The sequence below is a fragment of the Kogia breviceps genome, chromosome 1 (assembly GCF_026419965.1).
Source record: "Kogia breviceps isolate mKogBre1 chromosome 1, mKogBre1 haplotype 1, whole genome shotgun sequence".
In the NCBI taxonomy this organism is placed as follows: Eukaryota; Metazoa; Chordata; class Mammalia; order Artiodactyla; family Physeteridae; genus Kogia; species Kogia breviceps.
The window spans coordinates 87940949-87959615 of NC_081310.1; the positions used below are offsets into that span (position 1 = coordinate 87940949).

At 41.9% G+C, this 18667-nt stretch overlaps 1 protein-coding gene across 1 annotated transcript; it reads right to left on the reverse strand.

Moving 5' to 3' along the window:
* Positions 1-8647: 8647 nt before the first annotated feature.
* On the reverse strand, positions 8648-18314 carry CD5L (CD5 molecule like). The gene is made up of 6 exons (XM_067039174.1): positions 18134-18314; positions 15812-15838; positions 12350-12673; positions 11245-11562; positions 10094-10414; positions 8648-8790 (listed from the first exon to the last, which is right to left on the reverse strand). Exons 1-6 carry the CDS (start codon positions 18159-18161, stop codon positions 8771-8773), a joined length of 1038 nt encoding a protein of 345 aa, XP_066895275.1. The 5' UTR covers positions 18162-18314; the 3' UTR covers positions 8648-8770.
* Between the last annotated feature and the right edge of the window lie 353 nt (positions 18315-18667).

The following is an 18667-nucleotide window of genomic DNA, read 5'->3' on the forward strand; positions in this document are numbered from 1 at the left end:
AGAAATAGAAGAAGGAACAAGAGCCTTCTGATGGCCAATCTCTATTTCCTCAGCTCTGGAGGCCAAGAAACTTAAATATAATCCTGTTTATACTTTGGTTCTATTTCCAAAATGTGAAGATAATGCATATTAATACATCAGCTCTTTCTTCAAGAACACAGGTAGCTCAAAGGAAGTTTCCCAAAGGCAGTTTCTGACTTTGATGAGCATCTCATCAGGCAGTGGTTCTGCTGAAATTCAAACGGCATGTCTGTCATCTTTGATAAAGATGTCTCCTCGACCATATCTAATCAGCACATCCTTTTGTCTCACAGCAGCCTCTATCGTAGTTACGCTATGCACAAGAGCCAGTAAGGCGGGGACCAATGGACTGTCACCCAGGTAATGTGTAATGTCTGACAATTGTTGCACAGGATGATTTTTAGGGCCAAGCTATCCATAGAATACTAGCCTGCATATTTAAACATTCACAGTGTACCAATAAGTGAGCATGAAACAGCTGAAAAATAAAATCATGGGAAATTACAAACTGGGCGACATTTATAAGTGAAATACAGGAAACGGGCATGTGCAAATTATCTTCTGGGCATTTGGGGTCAGTTCGCCATTATCACTAACCCTGGCACTTGTAACGCTGTTTCCCCCCTCACCCAAGATCAGGATATTTATAATCTCTCTTCTATTTCTTCCTTTAGCACCTTGTGGTTACCAGTTCTCCACACTTGAAGCCCGTATTTAATTCAGATTGTGGATTAGAGGGGAAGAAGACATCTTAATTTTCAACATTTCTTGAATCTTTGAGTATCTAGGCATAAGAATGTGTAGAAGCTAAGATATTAGGGACCTGGAAAGATGCTATTCAGTAATGACTTCCAAGTCCAGGTATCAAGTCCGAAGAGGAAGACTGAGAAAAGAAACAAACAGTCTTGTAATAACCTCAATGGGAGAAGAGTTTGAAAAAGAATAGATATATGCTTATGTATAACTGAATCACTTTGAAACTAACACAACATTGTAAATCAACTGTAGTTCAATATAAAATAAAAACTTTAAAAAAGAAAGAAGCAAATGGTCAGTGATGTGCAAAGCTGGAGTGAAGAGGGAGCAATGTTGGAGACCAGACTAAAGACCCCTAGGAAATTGCCAAAAACAGGAAAATGTGCCACAGCTTTGTTTATGGACTTGGGAAAGCCTGTGTGGGGATGAGTTTGCCTGGTTTAAGGTTTCAGGGCCAAGGCATAAAACTCAATGAGAAATGTGGAACCCTCTAAACTCAGAGTGTAAGGGTATGTTTCTGCATATACTGTGCTGTTTAACACCTTTTCCTGTGCTCATGTGTGTGCCTTCATAATTTCTTCAGATTAAAATATCTGCTCCTCCTTCTCCATGGGTTTAAAGACTGCATTATTTATCAAGTTCTCACACTGTTATTTTTATAACATTAATACATATATATATACCAAGAAATGGAACACGCCTTTAAGTTCTGCAATACTATAATGAAATGAAAAACCATGAACCCACTCACAAAGATTCTAGTGAAGTAAATGGGGATAAGAGCTGATTCAGGAGGTGGTCAGTGAACGGGTGCACCACTAGAAAGGAGAGGAATGTGAAATCCTCTGGGGGAAATCACTGGGGCTCCAACATCAGGATACGAATTTACACAAGAGGATGCTTCTATTGGGAAATCGGCACCTTTTGCTCCATGGAGCAGTGATGAGGGCACAGAGGTGATTTGAACTCAAATGCAATAGTTTGGAAAGTGAAGTAACATAGCACAATGCAGAGAAAAGATCTACAATGCTCATGGGTCATACCTAACAAACCTCACTTTCTGCAGGGGAAACTGATGGTTAATGTTCCATGTCAACTTGTCTGGGCTACAGTGCCCAGATGTGTGGTGGTCAAAACCAGGAATCTTCATTCCCATATATTACAGATGAAGAAAATGTGGTCCATAGAGGAGAAGAAATTTGTTTCAAGTCACTGTAATAGATTGGATTACTACTTCCAACGATTGGTTCCCTACTTATAAAAGAATTATATATGCTTTCTCATTGTCAGGTGACTTGCTCGAGTATCCTTTGGGAGAAGTGGACATCCCTGATTCACCAGCTTTTGGCTTGGCTATGGGACATGCCAAAGGGATGTAAATGTATGAGGTATTTGCTGCATCCATTCAGACACTTAATTGCAGTTTCATGGTTTGATTTGACTGCTCCTTCAACACACTTCCTAGATGAGATGAGAGAGGAAACTTGGACCCAGCCCACAGCCTGAAGCCAAGCCCAACTGAGCCCAGAAAAACCTCAGCTGACCTGCAACCCTCAGTTAGCCTGGGCAAGAAATAAAAGTTTACATTGTAAACTTTACTTACTTACATTTACTTACATTGTAAGTCATGAGATATCGTTATGGTTTATTACCATAGCAAATGCTAACACATTCACACAACAGATTTGTGGCTTGGTACTACTAATATGCATTGTCAATTTGATTTCATCTTCAAATTAATATTACTCATTTACTTATTGGATCTCTGCTCTGGACAGAGAGTATACATCCTCTGTTACTCTGTTTTCATAAAAGGAAGAGATTTTCTGTCCATACTTCAGGAGGAATATTATCAAGGAGATGTGATTTATTTGATTGATAAATTGAGGAGAAGCAATTGAGCAAGCTTGCCCTAGTGCCACTTGGGTTTTCTCTTTGTGCTACCAGGCTTCACCATGCTCTAATCTGCCACTGTTCATACAAAAGGAGTCTGTCCCTGTTGCAGAGGCCCATAGGTGTCTAGACTCCCTATGGCTGGCATGGTAAATCTGCCTAGTACCACAGTGAGTTATCAGAGAACCCACTGAGGTCAAACAACTGAAGCCACTTCCTCCAAAGTACTTTTTACTGGTGAGAAAGCTGAAGTTTGATTCCCTCTGCATGACCTTGCTACTCTCAGTTTGTTCCAAAGGTGGGTGAGTAAGAAAGGGGTATTACTTATTGGTCTCTAAAAATGGTAATATGTGCCATGCACTGTACTGCATGCTGGGTTTACAGTGATTTTTTAAAAGGCATGTTTCTTAAGTGCCAGCAACCCACAGTATAGGAGAGAAGAGAGATATATAAGCAAACAAAACACAGTGAAGTGATTAACATGATGACTGGAATAGTCATGGGTATAGAGGTAACATAGTGGAGAGTCTAAATGAACTTATATCAGGAAAGGGGCGGGGTAAGGGAATTAAGCAAACCTTTCTAGAGGACGTGATGTGTAAGTTGAATTTCCAAGAAAGAGTAGTAGTTCAGCTAGCTTCTAGGTAGGGAAGAATATTCTAAACACACAAAATCATCAAGTCATGAGTAGTGAGGCATTTTTGCTGAGATATTTGTAGTTTGATTTTTATTTATTTATTTAATTTATTTTTGGCTGCGTTGGGTCTTCATTGCTGCGCACGGGCTTTCTCTAGTTGCAGTGAGCGGCGGATAGTCTTAGTTGCTGTGCGCGGGCTTCTCATTGCAATGGCTTCTCTTGTTGCGGAGCACGGGCTCTAGGCGCACAGGCTTCAGTAGTGGTGGCACGCGGGCTCTAGAGCGCAGGCTCAGCAGTTGTGGTGCACAGGCTTAGTTGCTCTGCGGCATGTGGGATCTTCCCGGACCAGGGCTCAAACCCTTGTCCCCTGCATTGGCGGGCGGGTTCTCAACCACTGTGCCACCAGGGAAGCCCTGTAGTTTGATTTTATTGGAACAAAATATGAAGAAGTACCGACATGAAATGAGGCTGAAGAGACACAAGGATAAATCATGAAAGGCTTTAAATGCTATCCTAGGAATTTTGGAATGCTCTTTCCAGGTGGTGAGTTGGGCCAGGTGGGGCTATGATGAGCTGGAGAAAGCGTTCCTCATCCAGGGGAGCAGTTGCTACTCTGTTTCAGTTGGTCGTTGCCAGGAGGTTAAAATAACATGTTGCTAGATCGTCTGACTGTCCAAGGAAATCAGAGTTTGGGAATTTTATGTTAAATCTACTAATTTTTAAATGTTTAAGACTAATTTTAAAAATTGTTTGGAAAACAAGCATTTTTGTAGAGCCCCACAGCTTTGTGACCTCTGCTCTAGGTCATGGTCAGGGGACAGACACTACTAATCATACAGAAAATGAATTAGGGAGAGGATAACCTGGACATTATGAAGCTCTGAAGCAGGAGTAGGAATGGAGAGAAGTGGACTTACTTAAGGAAATATTTGAGAGAACTTTGGCGACTGGCTGGACGTGCAGGGAGAGAGACTTTGTTGTTGCTGTTTTTGTCTTTTGGCCTAAGGTGGAATGATGAAGCCACCAATTAAGATAGTAATAGGGCAGCAACAGAAAGTTCAGGAAATAAAGAGAAGATATAGGTTTTAGATGTGATGAGTTTGAACATTTTGAGGTAGAAAATTTACTCTTTTTACACGTGAGGAATCTACAACTCAAAGCTGTTAAGTAATTTTCAGTTTTACCTGTGATAAGAACTAAGGCTGATATAACCCCAATGACTTTATCTTACACCTACATGTGCTGTCACACATAATAGCCACTAACCACGAATGTCTTTTGAGCACTTGAAATGTAGCTAGTTCAAATTGAAATGTACCATAAGTGTAAATTACATACTGGATTTTGAAAACTTAGTAAGAAAAAAAGAGATTTTAAAGTACTTTGTTAATTTTTTTATATTGATTACCTGTTAAATGATAATATTTTGGGTATATTGAGTTAAATAAAACATATCATTAAAGTTAATTCCACCTGTTTGGGTTTTTTTACTTTTTTCTAGTGTGGCTACTAGGAAATTTTTAATTATATATGTGGCTCATATTATATATCTATTGGACAGAGCTGCCCTAGACCATGACCCTCAACAGAAGGTGCTTTCTAACTCTGCCCACAGCCAGTCTATAGAGAACACATGGGCCATTAGGCACACCTATCCCATTATCATGTGTTAAGCCCCATGAAAGGATGCCTTCACCTCAGAGTAGAAGAAAAGAAACCCAAGGAGGGGGGACTTCCCTGGTGACACAGTGGATAAGACTCTGCAGGGGAGCCTGGGTTCAATCCCTGGTCAGGGAACTAGATCCCACGTACATGCTGCAACTAAGGAGCCAGCAAGCCTCAACTAAGGAGCCCTGGAGTCACAACTGAGGAGCCCGCCTGCCACAACTAAGGCCTGGCGCAACAACAAAAAAGTAAATAAATAAATAAATATTACAAAAAAAACCCCAGAAACCCAAGGAGGGGAAAGCATGGGTTAGGGGAAGAGTAAAAATGACATTATATAGTTTCCCAAGCATCTGCAAGGAGCGTTTTGGATCTAGGTCCTGCATTAGGAGGACATCATGAGATGAGGATATTCTTACAACTTTCAGAGCATCTTCATGAATTTAAATAAAATTGTGGGCTCTTCTTACTGACTGCTTTAGGTCTAGGTGACCTTCCCCTCAGAATAGATTACTGGGTGGTCCTGATGAAGAAATACTGAAGACTTAAGTGAATCCCATGAGGCAAGATCTGAGCGGGACTCCTGCGAAGCATCTCGCAATGCTGGGGAGCTGGGTGTCCACCTTGGGCTCTCTTTTCCTACTGGAGAAACCACAGGCCCAGGGAGACCCTCTCAGTGTGGCATAGTGGCAGCCTAGGGGAGGGATGATGCAAAGTAAAACTGCTCCTTTACCCTTCTAATGCAGTCCCTCTCAGTCTCTGTGGTCCAAGAGTTCTTTTTCAGCTTCACCTCCAGGTTCTGGAATTTTCACAATGACGTTCTTATCTATGGATAGTTGCTAGTTGGTTTTCTTATGAGGACTGAAGTCTGGAATGACCTATGTCGCCATCTTGATGGCAGTACCTCAATTCATCTGTGTTTTAATAAGGAGGGCATGAGCTATAAATGTCACCTGTGTAAACAAGTTGATTGGTCATCCAACCGACCAGAATCACTCAAGGGTAATATGTTGTAGTGGTACCTCTGTTATAGATCTTAGTCCTCATCTTTTCAGATCCATAAACTTGATTATAAATGCAGTGAGGATTGATTCATTATGGATAAATGGGCTTATCTAACTAAACTTACACAGGACAGGTAAATTACCACTTTATTAAGTTAAAACAGGAAAATTGGTTAGGGTTATTTTGGTTAGAAATACAAAAACCAATGAGATAGGGACTTCCCTCGTGGTCCAGTGGTAAAGAATCGGCCTTCCAATGCAGAGGACGAGACTTCGATCCCTGGTTGGGGAACTAAGATCCCACATGCCGCAGGGCAACTAAGCCTATGTGCTGCAACTACTGAGCCCACGCGTCTCAATTAGAGAGCCCACATGCCACAGACTACAGTGCCCACATGCTCTGGAGCCTGTGTGCCACAACTAGAGAGAAGCCCATGCACCTAAATGAAAGATCCTGCATGCCACAACTAAGACCTGATGCAGCCCCCCAAAAAAAAGAAAAAAAATGAGATAATTCAATAAAAATTTAATATATATTAATATGTATGCTATAATATATATTACATATCATGATATATAATATATATACATTATAAACCTACAACAGTTTGTCACAGAACCCAAGACCAGGAATGCAGTTGGATTCCAGGAAAAGATGAGAACCAGAAATTGAAAATGTTGTTCAGTTTCTATGTCTCTCATCTATGTTCCTCTCTGTGCATCTCATTCATTCATTTCATGTATCTCTGTGGAATGGCTTCCTCTCATTCTCTGATCTATGTGGAAAATGACCACCCACAGATCCTGGGTTAATTTGTTACAAGTCTAGCTACTTGGAGAAACTAACCTGATTTCAATCAGAGTTCCTGTCTCCTGGGAAGGGTTGATTGATCTAGCTTGGACATAAGCCCACTCTTGGTATCAATCAACTGTAGCCAGAATGGCATGCTTATATTGCTGAAAAATACTCCATAGTATTTACCCAGAAGAGTTTAAAACTTGTGTCCACACAAAAATTTGCACACAGATGTTATAGCTCCTTTATTCACAATTGTCAAAACTGGGAAGCACCAAGATGTCCTTCACTAGATAAATGGATACACACACACAAAAAAAGTGGCACATCCAGACAATGGAATGTTAGTACTAAAAAGAGATGAGGGCTTCCCTAGTGGCACAGTGGTTTGCCTGCCAATGCAGAAGACACAGGTTCGAGCCCTGGTCTAGGAAGATCCCACATGCTGCAGAGCAACTAAGTCCATGCACCACAACTACTGAGACTGCGCTTGAGAGCCCACGAGCCACAACTACTGAGCCCGCATGCCCCGACTACTGAAGCCTGTGTGCCTAGAGCCACTGCAATGAAAAGCCCGCACACTGCAACTAGAGAAAGCCCACGTGCAGCAATGAAGACCCAACGCAGCCAAAAATAAAATAAATAAATAAAATTTAATAAATAAATAAATATTAAAATAAATAAATAAAATTTAAAAAAATTTTTAAGTAGATTGTAAAATAATACTAAATTATACTAAATAATACTAAATACTAAATAATACTAAATACTAAATAATACTAAAAATTTTTTTTAATAAATAAATAAAATAAATGAGCTATCAAGTCATGAAAAGACATGGAGGAAACTTAAATACATATTATTAAGTGAAAGAAACCAATCTGAGAAGGCTATATACTATACAATTCCAATGATATGACTTTCTGGAAAAGCTAAAACTATGGAGACAATAAGAGGACCAGTGGTTGCTAGGGGTTAGAGGGGCATGAGGGATGAATAGGCAGAGCACAGAGGATTTTTAGGTAGTAAAACTATTCTGTATGATACTCTAATGGTGAATACACATTTATAAATTTGTCCAGACCCATAGAACAAAACCAAAAGTGAACCCTAATGTAAACTATGGAATCTGAGAGATAATGATATTTCAACGTAGGTTCATTATTTTAACAAATATACTACTCTATTGGGAATGTTGAGAATGGGGGAAGTTATATATATGGAGAGCAGGAGGTGTATGGGAAATCTTTGTACCTTCCACTGTGTTTTGTTGTGAACCTAAAATTGTTCTTTAAAAAAATAATAGGGTTTCCCTGGTGGCGCAGTGGTTGAGAGTCCGCCTGCCGATGCAGGGAACGCGGGTTCGTGCCCCGGTCCGGGAGGATCCCACATGCCGTGGAGCGGCTGGGCCCGTGGGCCATGGCCGCTGAGCCTGCGCGTCCGGAGCCTGTGCTCCGCAACGGGAGAGGCCACGACAGTGAGAAGCCCGCGTACCACTAAAAAAATAATAATAATTAAAAAAATAAAGTCTTAAGATACACACCAAATAATGTTGGCAAGGAATTCTCCAGGAGCATCTTGCATAGTTTTTAGAAAAAAACGTATGTGGGGGCGGGTGGCAGGTCAGAAGACCATCAAAAATAACTATCCAAAATAAAATATAATTTATAGTAAAAATAAAGTGAGTGAGCCAACTCTCACATTTCCTGATTAGCATGGAATATTAGATATCTAGAAGCTTTTGAGGAAGCCAAAGGATCATCAGAAATTTTTTTGGTGAGCTTTGAAGGAATGAAATTGATTTTTTAAAATACTATTTATATCTGTCTTAGTCAGACTAAACTAATTGCTCTAAAAACCTCCTCAACACCTCAGTGAATTAACACAAATAAGGTTTATTTCTTATTCATGACACAGTCAGCAGAGTATGAGTCATTCAGAGATCCACACTGTCATTCAGAGATCCAGGCTCCTTCCATCTTCTGGGTCTGCCCTCCCCTAGGTCTTTGGGGTCTTCTCTAACAAGCCAGCAGGTAAGGAGAGAAAGAGCATTGAGAAGGCACACTATTGTTAACTGCCTTGATATGAAAGTGTCATAAATTATTTCCACTGTGAGAATGGGACTTATGGTCCCTCCTAGATCAAAGGGACTCCTGGGAGCCCTAGTTACTTGAGAAGCCTGGGACCATCAGGCAGCAAGTCCAAATGGGGATTGATTGTGGCCAATTTGCAGCTGCAGCCTCAGGGTAAACTCCCAGGAGATTATGTAGGTGCTTGGTGTTAGGCTCTAGCTCCACAGACCTGGAGGCCCATCCCATTGCTGCCCAGGACTCTTGTAAGAAAGTGTAGTGAGCAAGTGCATGCTGAGCACTTCGTGGGTATCTAGGGACCTGGAACTGGGCAAGGGTCAGGAGATATCGGTTACAGGACAGGTACTTGGAGGATAAGGTGTATGCCAACTGGCAACTCCTAAAATACCCAAGGGATAATATTCTCATTGAATGAAGAGCTTCAGTTTACTGCACTGCTTTGCTAGGGTGGGGGCAGGAGTCTGGTTGGGGTATCTTCTATAAGACAAACTTGGGATAGGCTACTGGCATGTCCAGGAAGAAGAAACAAACATGAATATTCGTGAGCACTGTCAGTCCTTGTCACTATTCTAACTTCTTCAGGCTTTGATGTAATATTTCATCCATGTCCATTTTGGAAATTTCTTCCTTCACTCCCCCATAGAGGTCTACTGTTCAGGGTTAGTATCCTGGCTTCTCTAGAAAGACACACATGGGCATTCCCAAAGAGTCCACTACCCCAGCCCCATTCCCACAGGTTAACTTAATATCTGGGGAGTGACAATAGGTAGGATGAGATGGGACCATTTTCTGTAGCTTAAACTTAGAGTTTAAGGACTGAGGTCATTTAAGACAACTAATCCTGAGTTAAGAGTCAATACTGGTCACTTTAGTTCTGCCCTATCATTTGAAAACAATTTTTATGATTTGGGAAAGTTACTTATTGACTGATTCTTACTTTCTTCATGTTTAATATAAAGGTGTTAATTCAATAATATTCAAAATGCTTTTTCTTCTCACATTCAATAATTGTACAGCATGGGATTTTTTCAGTATTATTATTATTATCATCCTTCTATTCATTACTAGAATGTCTCAATTAAATTCCTTGAAGAACACATAAAGTAGGTGACTATTATGGGCAGCTGTATGGCACTGGTAGAATAACCCTTATCCTCAGAGTTCACCCCCACCACCCCCTTCTTCACCTCCCTCAAGGTCAGTCCCCTTGGGTTCCATCTACAGGACTTACCTAAGCAGATCATGGCCACATCTTCCTTGTGGTTGCAGTTGTGGTACCCCCAGAACCTGTGCCGACACTGCTCCAGGGACTGCTCCTTCCCCGAGCAATGAACATCATCTAGCCAGATGCGGCCAGATCCAAGGCCAAAGTTTCTCCGGGCTTTGGCAGATAGAAGGATTGACTCCCCACAGCCCAGTTGCTTGCACACCACCTTTTCCTCCTTTTCTCCCCAGCCATCATCACAGACAGAGCCCCATTCGCCCTTGTGCAGCACCTCCAGTCTCCCAGAGCAGTGGGTGTCTCCTCCTACCAGCCTCAAGTCAAAGGGATCTGCAGGGTCAGGGGATGGAGAGAGGCATGGAAAGAAGAAAAAATAACATCATCTACATACTCATTCAAATCCCATCAGCACTTTTGAAACTCTTTACCTGTGTTTCTGTGATTATAACCCTTGCTCTAGGTTCCAATCCATGTGGCCCAGGACCGTTTCCTTAACTAAGATCTTATCACTTTCCCATCTATTTTATAAAAGTCTAATATTTATGAATGACTTTCTAGTAGTTTTTCAAAATTGAAGACTTCAACAAGTACATAGAATGGTGTGTCCTTTTCCTATTATATAGAATTCAATATAATAATAGTTCATTGCTTAATATCGTTTAAAGCTTTTTCATACACAAAGGTAAGTATCATTATCTCCAATTTAAAAACAAGTTAATTGGGTTTCCCTGGTGGCGCAGTGGTTGAGAATCTGCCTGCCAATGCAGGGGACACAGGTTCGAGCCCTGGTCCGGGAAGATCCCACATGCCGCGGAGCAACTGGGCACGTGAGCCACAGCTACTGAGCCTGTGCATCTGGAGCCTGTGCTCCGCAACAAGAGAGGCCGCGACAGTGAGAGGCCCACGCACCGCGATGAAGAGTGGCCCCCGCTTGCCACAACTAGAGAAAGCTCTCGCACAGAAATGAAGACCCAACACAGCCAAAAAAATAAATAAATAAATTTATAAAAAGAAAAACAAGACAATTGATGAGCAGCACAATTAAATAACTTTGCCGTCGTTATGTGATGCATGAGTAGTTCTCTGTAAACGTTGGTTGAATAGAATTCCATTTAATCAAATTCATGAATGAACCTAGTCGCTGGACTTATAGACATTACCTTCACATTCGACCCATGTGTCCTCATCATGGGTGCAGTTATTCTTCCCCCAGAGCCCAGTAGGGCAATCCTCAAGGCTTCCTTCTTGTCCTGAGCATGACACCTCACTCAGCCAGATGGGCCCTTCGCCCTGGGTATCCTTGTTGCAGGATCTTTGGGTCAGTATGGCCCTCCCACACCCCAGCTGCCGGCACACCACCTTCGCAGCTGAGAGATTCCAGCCTGCTTTGCACACGGTGCCCCATTGTTCTTGGTACTTCACCTCCACTCGCCCTTTGCAGCGACCAGGGCCACCAACCAGCCGCACAGACACTGGAACTGTGGGAAAAGAAAGAGAAAGCGTCTGCTCTTTGTAAGAACACATCCTTCCCAGAAAAGGGGGCTCCTAACACTGAATTTTTCTAAGAAATAAGAATGAGACCTCAGCATCAGGGCACAAGCATTTAGTGATTGTTTCTCTGACAACAAACTGTGGGGTAACAAAGAGAAGACATGAACTAGTCCCTTAGCCAAATTACAGTCTAATGGAGGAGGAAATAGATACAGAGAGAGAAATTATTAATACATAGAAAGCAAATATATGAATGGAGCAAAGGAATATAATAACAACAACAATTATATATATATTCACATATATATGTATGTATGTGTATATATATATAGATAGATAGATAGATATACACACTCTTGTTTTGTGTTGGTTTCCTGTGAGTGTCTCCTGTCTACATAGCTAGATGGTGGACTCCTTGAGAACTGAAAAAGCATACATTATACTTTGGGAGCTCATTTCTTCCCCATAACTCCACCTGAGTTCTAGACACAAATGTTTAGTGGTTGTTGGGTTTGTGCATGTTTGTGTGTGTGAAGAAGAGAAACAGGTCCTCATATAGATTGAAACTAAGAGAAAATCATTAGTTCAACCAAGGATGAATAGCGATTCTGGCTGAGGATAATGTTTGTCTCCAGGGTCCACAATTGAGGCAGTGTAAGATGTGAAGGACAAGGAGCCAATTAGCCATTAGTTTGTGGTGAAGAATAAGGACAAAGAGTGGTCATGTGGGGTATGGGCAGCTGGCAGATAGTCCTTGAGCCCTGCCATACTCACTTTTACACATCGCCCCTGCATCCTCCTTGTGGGAGCAATCAAAAACATCTTCAACCTGATCACAATGAATCAGTTTACTTTCCATCCCACCGCAGCTGACCTCTTGGATGAGGATTTTTTGCTCTTTTTCTGCCAATGGCTTATATAAAGTACCACTGGGTGTCCCTGTGGCTGCTCCACAGCCCAGCTCCCGGCACACCACTTCCACATCTTTCTTGTCCCAGCCGTCATCACACACGGTGCCCCACTGGCCGTCCCTTTCCACTTCTACTCGCCCTTCACAGCGATGGCGACCTCCCACCAGTCGTACTCTGGATGAAGACTCTGCAAAGAAATGAGATATTGGCTAGAGATCTGGAAGGAACCCAGAGAGTACTCAGGCATGTATGCAGTCTTCTTAGAACTCTTCCACCACTTCCAGTGTGTGGAAAATTGAGGGATGAGAAAGGAGGGGCCAAAAGGGAAGAGGAGGAAGAGGAGTTTCAGGACTCCATCTCTGAGTTCTAGTCCTGCTACACTCTTTTTTAAAAAAATATATATTTATTTATTTTTGGCCGTGTTGGGTCTTCGTTTCTGTGCGAGGGCTTTCTCTAGTTGCTGCAAGCGAGGGTCACCCTTCATCGCGGTGTGCGGGCCTCTCACTGTCGCGGCCTCTCTTGCTGCCGAGCACAGGCTCCAGACGCGCAGGCTCAGTAGTTGTGGTTCACGGGCCCAGTTGCTCCACGGCATGTGGGATCTTCCCAGACCAGGGCTCGAACCCATGTCCCTTGCATTGGCAGGCGGATTCTTAACCGCTGTGCCACCAGGGAAGCCCCTGCTACACTTTTAATCGTACCCTACCAAGAAACTCCACTTCAAGACACCTAGATATGACTGCTAGTTTTCGAAGACCAGCAGTCATATCTAGGTGTTTGAAAATTAAGAGAAAGAGGTTGGTTGAACATCCAGCAGAGTGTTTAGAATCTCTGGTGGTCAGGATCAGAAGGATCTATAGAGATCATCAAGTCTACCCCACCATTTCACTGATGAAGAAATGATCCTCATGAAATTCAAGGTCATATGGCCACACTGTCAAATAGTGGAAACCCTGGGTCAGGACAGGAGTGTAGAGATCATATCTGTTTTTGTTCTTTCTTCCTCATGACTCTGTCTCCCCCCCGTGGCAGCTAGATTGAGGCAAGGTGTTTGGATAAAATTTGGGCTGAACAACCTGACTGTCTCTCCCAGTATCAATGATCCACCTCATCCTTGCTACTTCTATGACATTTTCCCGTGTCCAAGAGCCCAGCTCAGAAGACAGAGAGTACTGGGCAAAGGAAGAGTCAGAGCCTCAGAGTCTCAGAGCCCCAAAACTGAGTCTAGAGGATTCTAGGGGTTGGGAGTAGGAGATATGCTTCACAGAGACTCCAGATAAGTTCTGAGGAATCCAGGATTTGTTTCTGCTTCTTGACTACAACCGTGAGGTAGAAAAGACTAATAGAAATTCTTTCCCTTCTACTAAGACTTAGACATGGAGTAGAGATGGTTGTGTAGGGAGACCAGGGAAGAGCCTATCAGGAAATAAACTTCTGGATACTACATTCCAGGTATTGTTTTATGAACTCAGAGAATAGTGATGACAAGATAGTTAGCATTGTTGCCTTCAAAGAGATTCTATTTAATAGGCTTGAGGCAATCCTGCCAAGTCCTCTCAGCCCCAGAGTGATAGAGTGATAAAGAAAACCTAAATTTACCATGCCTCCATGGAGAGGTCTGTTGAACCTGGAGGGACTACATTCAGACTGGTGGTTTGTGATCTATTAGAATATGAACAGTATAACATGTGACAACATGGGCCACATGGAATGACCCAGATCCCTGCAAGAATGGAATATAATTTCTCAGGACCAGATTTTCCACTGCCTACCTTGCCTCAACTCTGCATAAACTCCCTAGAACTTGGCATCAACCTCAGAAAAAGCTGTTGGGTGAAAAAAGTCTGACCTGATTTTAAACTACATTGGGAAGTTTACGTTTGGTTTGTTCATTTGTTTTTGTTCTTCTCCTTTTCTTCCATAATTTTTTGAGGGAAGCAATATGAAGAATGGAGGTTAGAGATAGAAATTAAAATAAAACTATAAAAAACTAAGAAAAGTCTCCATTTTTGCACACCGAAGTTTAAGGCATGTATATCTGAGTACAAATATAATTCAAGAAGAGTCATCTAGAAATAACTTTTGGGTCATTGTAACTAAGATTAGAGCTTGGATAGGCATTATTGTGTACTCCAGCAAATATTAGCTATCAGAATCATGCATAGGTTATTTCATATTATTTTGAATGATAAAACTCTGGTTTTAAATAAGTTTACATTTTCATGAAGTGGAGACTAGAACACCTCCTTAGAAAGAAGAAATATGTTTTTAAAAAGAGACAGAGAGACAGTGAGAGAGAGAGAGAAACACAGAATAAGTATAAAAGAAATCCAGCTTGAGGGGAGAGAAGGTCTGAGAAAAGATTTGAAAGCTAGAGAGAAGAACAGAGGGGCTCATCAGGGCAGTGGGTCCTAGCAGTGTTTTAGCTTACTTTATTAGCTGAGGTCTTGAAAGAGGGACCCAGGGGTGGAGGGGCAACATCTTAGAATGTGAGAAGGCTATAAAGAGAGCAGGTGTCTCCCAGCACTTGAAGTAAGGGATAGCCCTGGAGGCCAGAGAAGAAAGACCAAGTAATCTGAGTATTGGACTGAGACCCAGAAGCAGCACTCCTTTAAGGAATCAAACTGCTTCTATCAGGGTGTAAAATCCTCCACATTCATAGCGGAGTTTGTAGCTGCCCCTCTCTGATAAAGCCTCTACTATCAAGAGAAAGACTAGGCTGAAGGGATAATGTCAAAGAAACTCATAATCCACAATCAATCCCCTTGATTTTGGACCGTCAGAACCTTCCTCTCCTACAGACGAATTCTCTCTTTGCAGCCCCTTTCTCTCCTCAGTTGAGCTGTTTGTGCTCTGCCCAAAGACTCCTCACAGAGAAATGGCCAGTGGTGGCTGAAATCCAGCCTGCACTCTGCTGGTGAAGCCATATGTTGCACAGAAGCTGATGCATTTCTAGTTCAATGGTACCATTAAAGTTGGCAGAGAGAATTGGAAATGGTAGAATTCAGCAGGGCAAAAGGAAGTTTGTTTCCCTGGGGGTGAGGTGTCTTCTGAGCCTGAAACAAAGCCATCTGCTACTTAGAGGTGGCCGAGAGCCTTAGGTCACAGAAGCCAAGTAGAGAAGAATCCCCTTGCAAGATAAACCACCCAACCTTTTTCTTATGTAGAAATCTACCCACATAAGACTGAGTGGGTGGGTTGGGAAACCAGAAAGGAAATCTACTTGGGCTATTTTGAACCAGAGGCTCTCTCCATGGCCCAGAGAAGTTTCAGAATTTCCACTCTCCAGAGCTTAAAGCCATCCCTCTTAGGAACCCAAAAATCTTACCTAAGAGGCCAGGTCCAGTGCAAAAAGCTGAGGAAAAAAGAGAGAAGTGAATGAGATCATGTAGTCAATTTCCAAGGCTTTGTTCAAAACGCAACTCTCTAGAAAGGCTTTGCCAAACTTTGTGGGACAGTTAGAGTGGCAGATATGTAGGCTTCAAAGTTAGTCCTGTTGGGACTTTCTCTTCCTGGAATGACCAGTCTCAAAGGACACATGGGCACTGACTAGGAACCACAAAACCAGTTCTACCATAGCTAACTGACCCATAATGTTCCCTTTACATCTGACATTGGCTCTACTCCAGGCATGGATGGATTTGGTTTTCTATTCTAGTCAATTAGACTGATTGGTGATTACCACCCAATCTGGGTGATTACCACCCAGATGAAGCATCTGGGCTCAAAAGGAAAGCCTGCTGGAGGCCTCTGGGCAGACACACTGATTGGGGAAGATAAAAATGTCATGGGAGGCAGCACAGAGCATAGGGGGAAATGGCAGGATATGTCTGTGTTCACTGACACTGCATTTAGACCAGGGTCAGCAAACTTCTTCTGTAAAGGGCCAGATTGTAAATATATTAGGCTTTGTGGGCCATGCAGTCTGTTCTAACTACTCAACTCTGTCATTATAGTATGAGTGCAGCCATGTGTATATATAAATGAATGAGCATGGCTGTGTTCCAATAAACCTTTATTTATGGACAATGAAATTTAGATTTTATGTCATTTTCATGTGTCACAAAATATTATTCTTCTTTTGATTTTTTTCCACCATTTAAAAATGTAAAATCCATTCTTAGTTTGCAGGCTGTAGTTTGCTGAACCCTGATTAATAGGTCAGAAAGCAGTTCTACATTGAGTTCCAAACTTCCAGGTTTAAGCACCAGCATATCTTTGAACCATCAGAGTTTCTTCCTACAGGATATCTACATGATCAGACTCTTCTGTTCATTAGGCTCCCTCCTAATGTTGTAGAGAGAGTCCTGAACCCTGTTGAGTGTCAGTGGCCTTTGAACTGCAGAACTCATCATTCCCTACCCCCGCCTGCCATCCCATCTTATAGGATCTTTCTGAAGGAGTTAATATCTTTGGACTCCCAGCCTAGAGCTTTTTAGGTAAATCTATGTATTTCATTGGCTTGTCCTGGAATATTTTCTTCCAAATACTTGCTTTCCAAATAATTTCTTAATAACCCCATGTCCTTAGTTTTCAGGATATGGCCACTCCCAGACTCAATGAGACCTTGTGCGCAATTGTCTAAAACTCAAAATTATATTATATTTAACAACCTACATGTCTAACAAAGAACACAAAACATGTGTACATGCAAAGGAAACTGAATGTGATGAACCTGATATGTAGGTGGGAAAGTGACATAGCCCAAAAGTGACTTGAGTACTCTGTAGCAGGGTGGATGACTATGGGTGTCACAGATAAGGAAAGCTTCATGAAGGAGCTGCAACTGAAGGTAAGCCTGAGAAATTCAACAGCACCTTCATGATGGGTGGGACTATCTGTTAGGTGATATAAGGGGGATATAAATGTTTAAGCATGTGGCCAGAACCCTGCATAGAACACACAAGTGCCCAACTGAGAAACCAGTGTGGGCTTCAGTGATGTACTGTATCATCAAGATAATTAAAATGGATGTGATTGATTAGGGAAGGGACCTAGCAGGCACTGTTATCTTGTGAAAACGTGCCTAACAAACGTCTGAGGGACATACCATTATCTTTATTTCATAGAGGAGAATGAGATTTCAAAGATATGGTAACTTTAAAATTCAGACAGCTAAGAAATCAAAGAGCAAGGATTGAAACTCAGATCTCTTTAATTCCAAAATCCCCATTTACTCTAAATTAACCTAAGCAATAAGAAACTGGGAAATACTAGGGAAACATTATACAAAACACATTTGAAAGGAAATTGTACAGTATGATAAATGAAAGGTGTTTGTCCTGCAGTTCTACTTCCTTTTCTTGCTTTACCTGCTGCTAACCTTGGTCCATTTATTTGTCTTTTTATAAATAATGCATTTAGGATAATTTATGTGATAAGGCAATGGGATAAATTATTACAAATTTTTTAGTGCAAATACAGGGAAATAGGAAATTTTCTGGTAATCAAGGTGGATTATAAATTGGGTATAGATTAAGTGGCTTTGGGGATTTAGAATAATTGCCAGATATAGAGAAAGGAGGAGAGCAAGGAAGAACCTGTCCTTGAATGATACCTAGATCTGCACCAGATGGGCAAGGAGAGGATTCCCCCAATCAAAGTTCCAGAGTATTCTGAAGCCTAGACCAAAAGGAGCAGAAATACTCACCAAGGATCAAGAAGAATAGCAAAGCCATGACCCAGGTATCTGAAGATGGTGAGCTGAATTGTAAGGCTGGAAGGAAGCCCCAGAACAACAATATTCAGCTTTGGTTGCAAGTGTGCTGGAAGGATGGAAGGAGGCAGGTCCTGCCTGCAACAGAGGCTTTATCAGATGACTAGAAACCAATGGGCTCAGGGAGCAGAACTGATAGAGCTGGACTTGCTGAATTCAGCATGTCCCCAGAGGAAGGGAGGTGGCTGGAACTGGCAGAAAGATGCTGAAAACAAAAGAAAACAAACAAAATATTCCCAAGCTGTTATAATTTGGTTCAGCTGTAATCCCAGCTCCATCAGTCTCTGTTTCAGTCCCTTCACCATGTAAACAGGGGAAACAACTCCCATAAGGAAAGGCAAGTACCAAGAATGGAGTCACTTCACATTAGAATATCAAACAATGCTTGTCCCCATGTATGGTTTGTGGGGGGCAATAGGCCAATTTCAATTCTCTCCTTCCAGGTGGACGTGACTAGAAAATATAGAA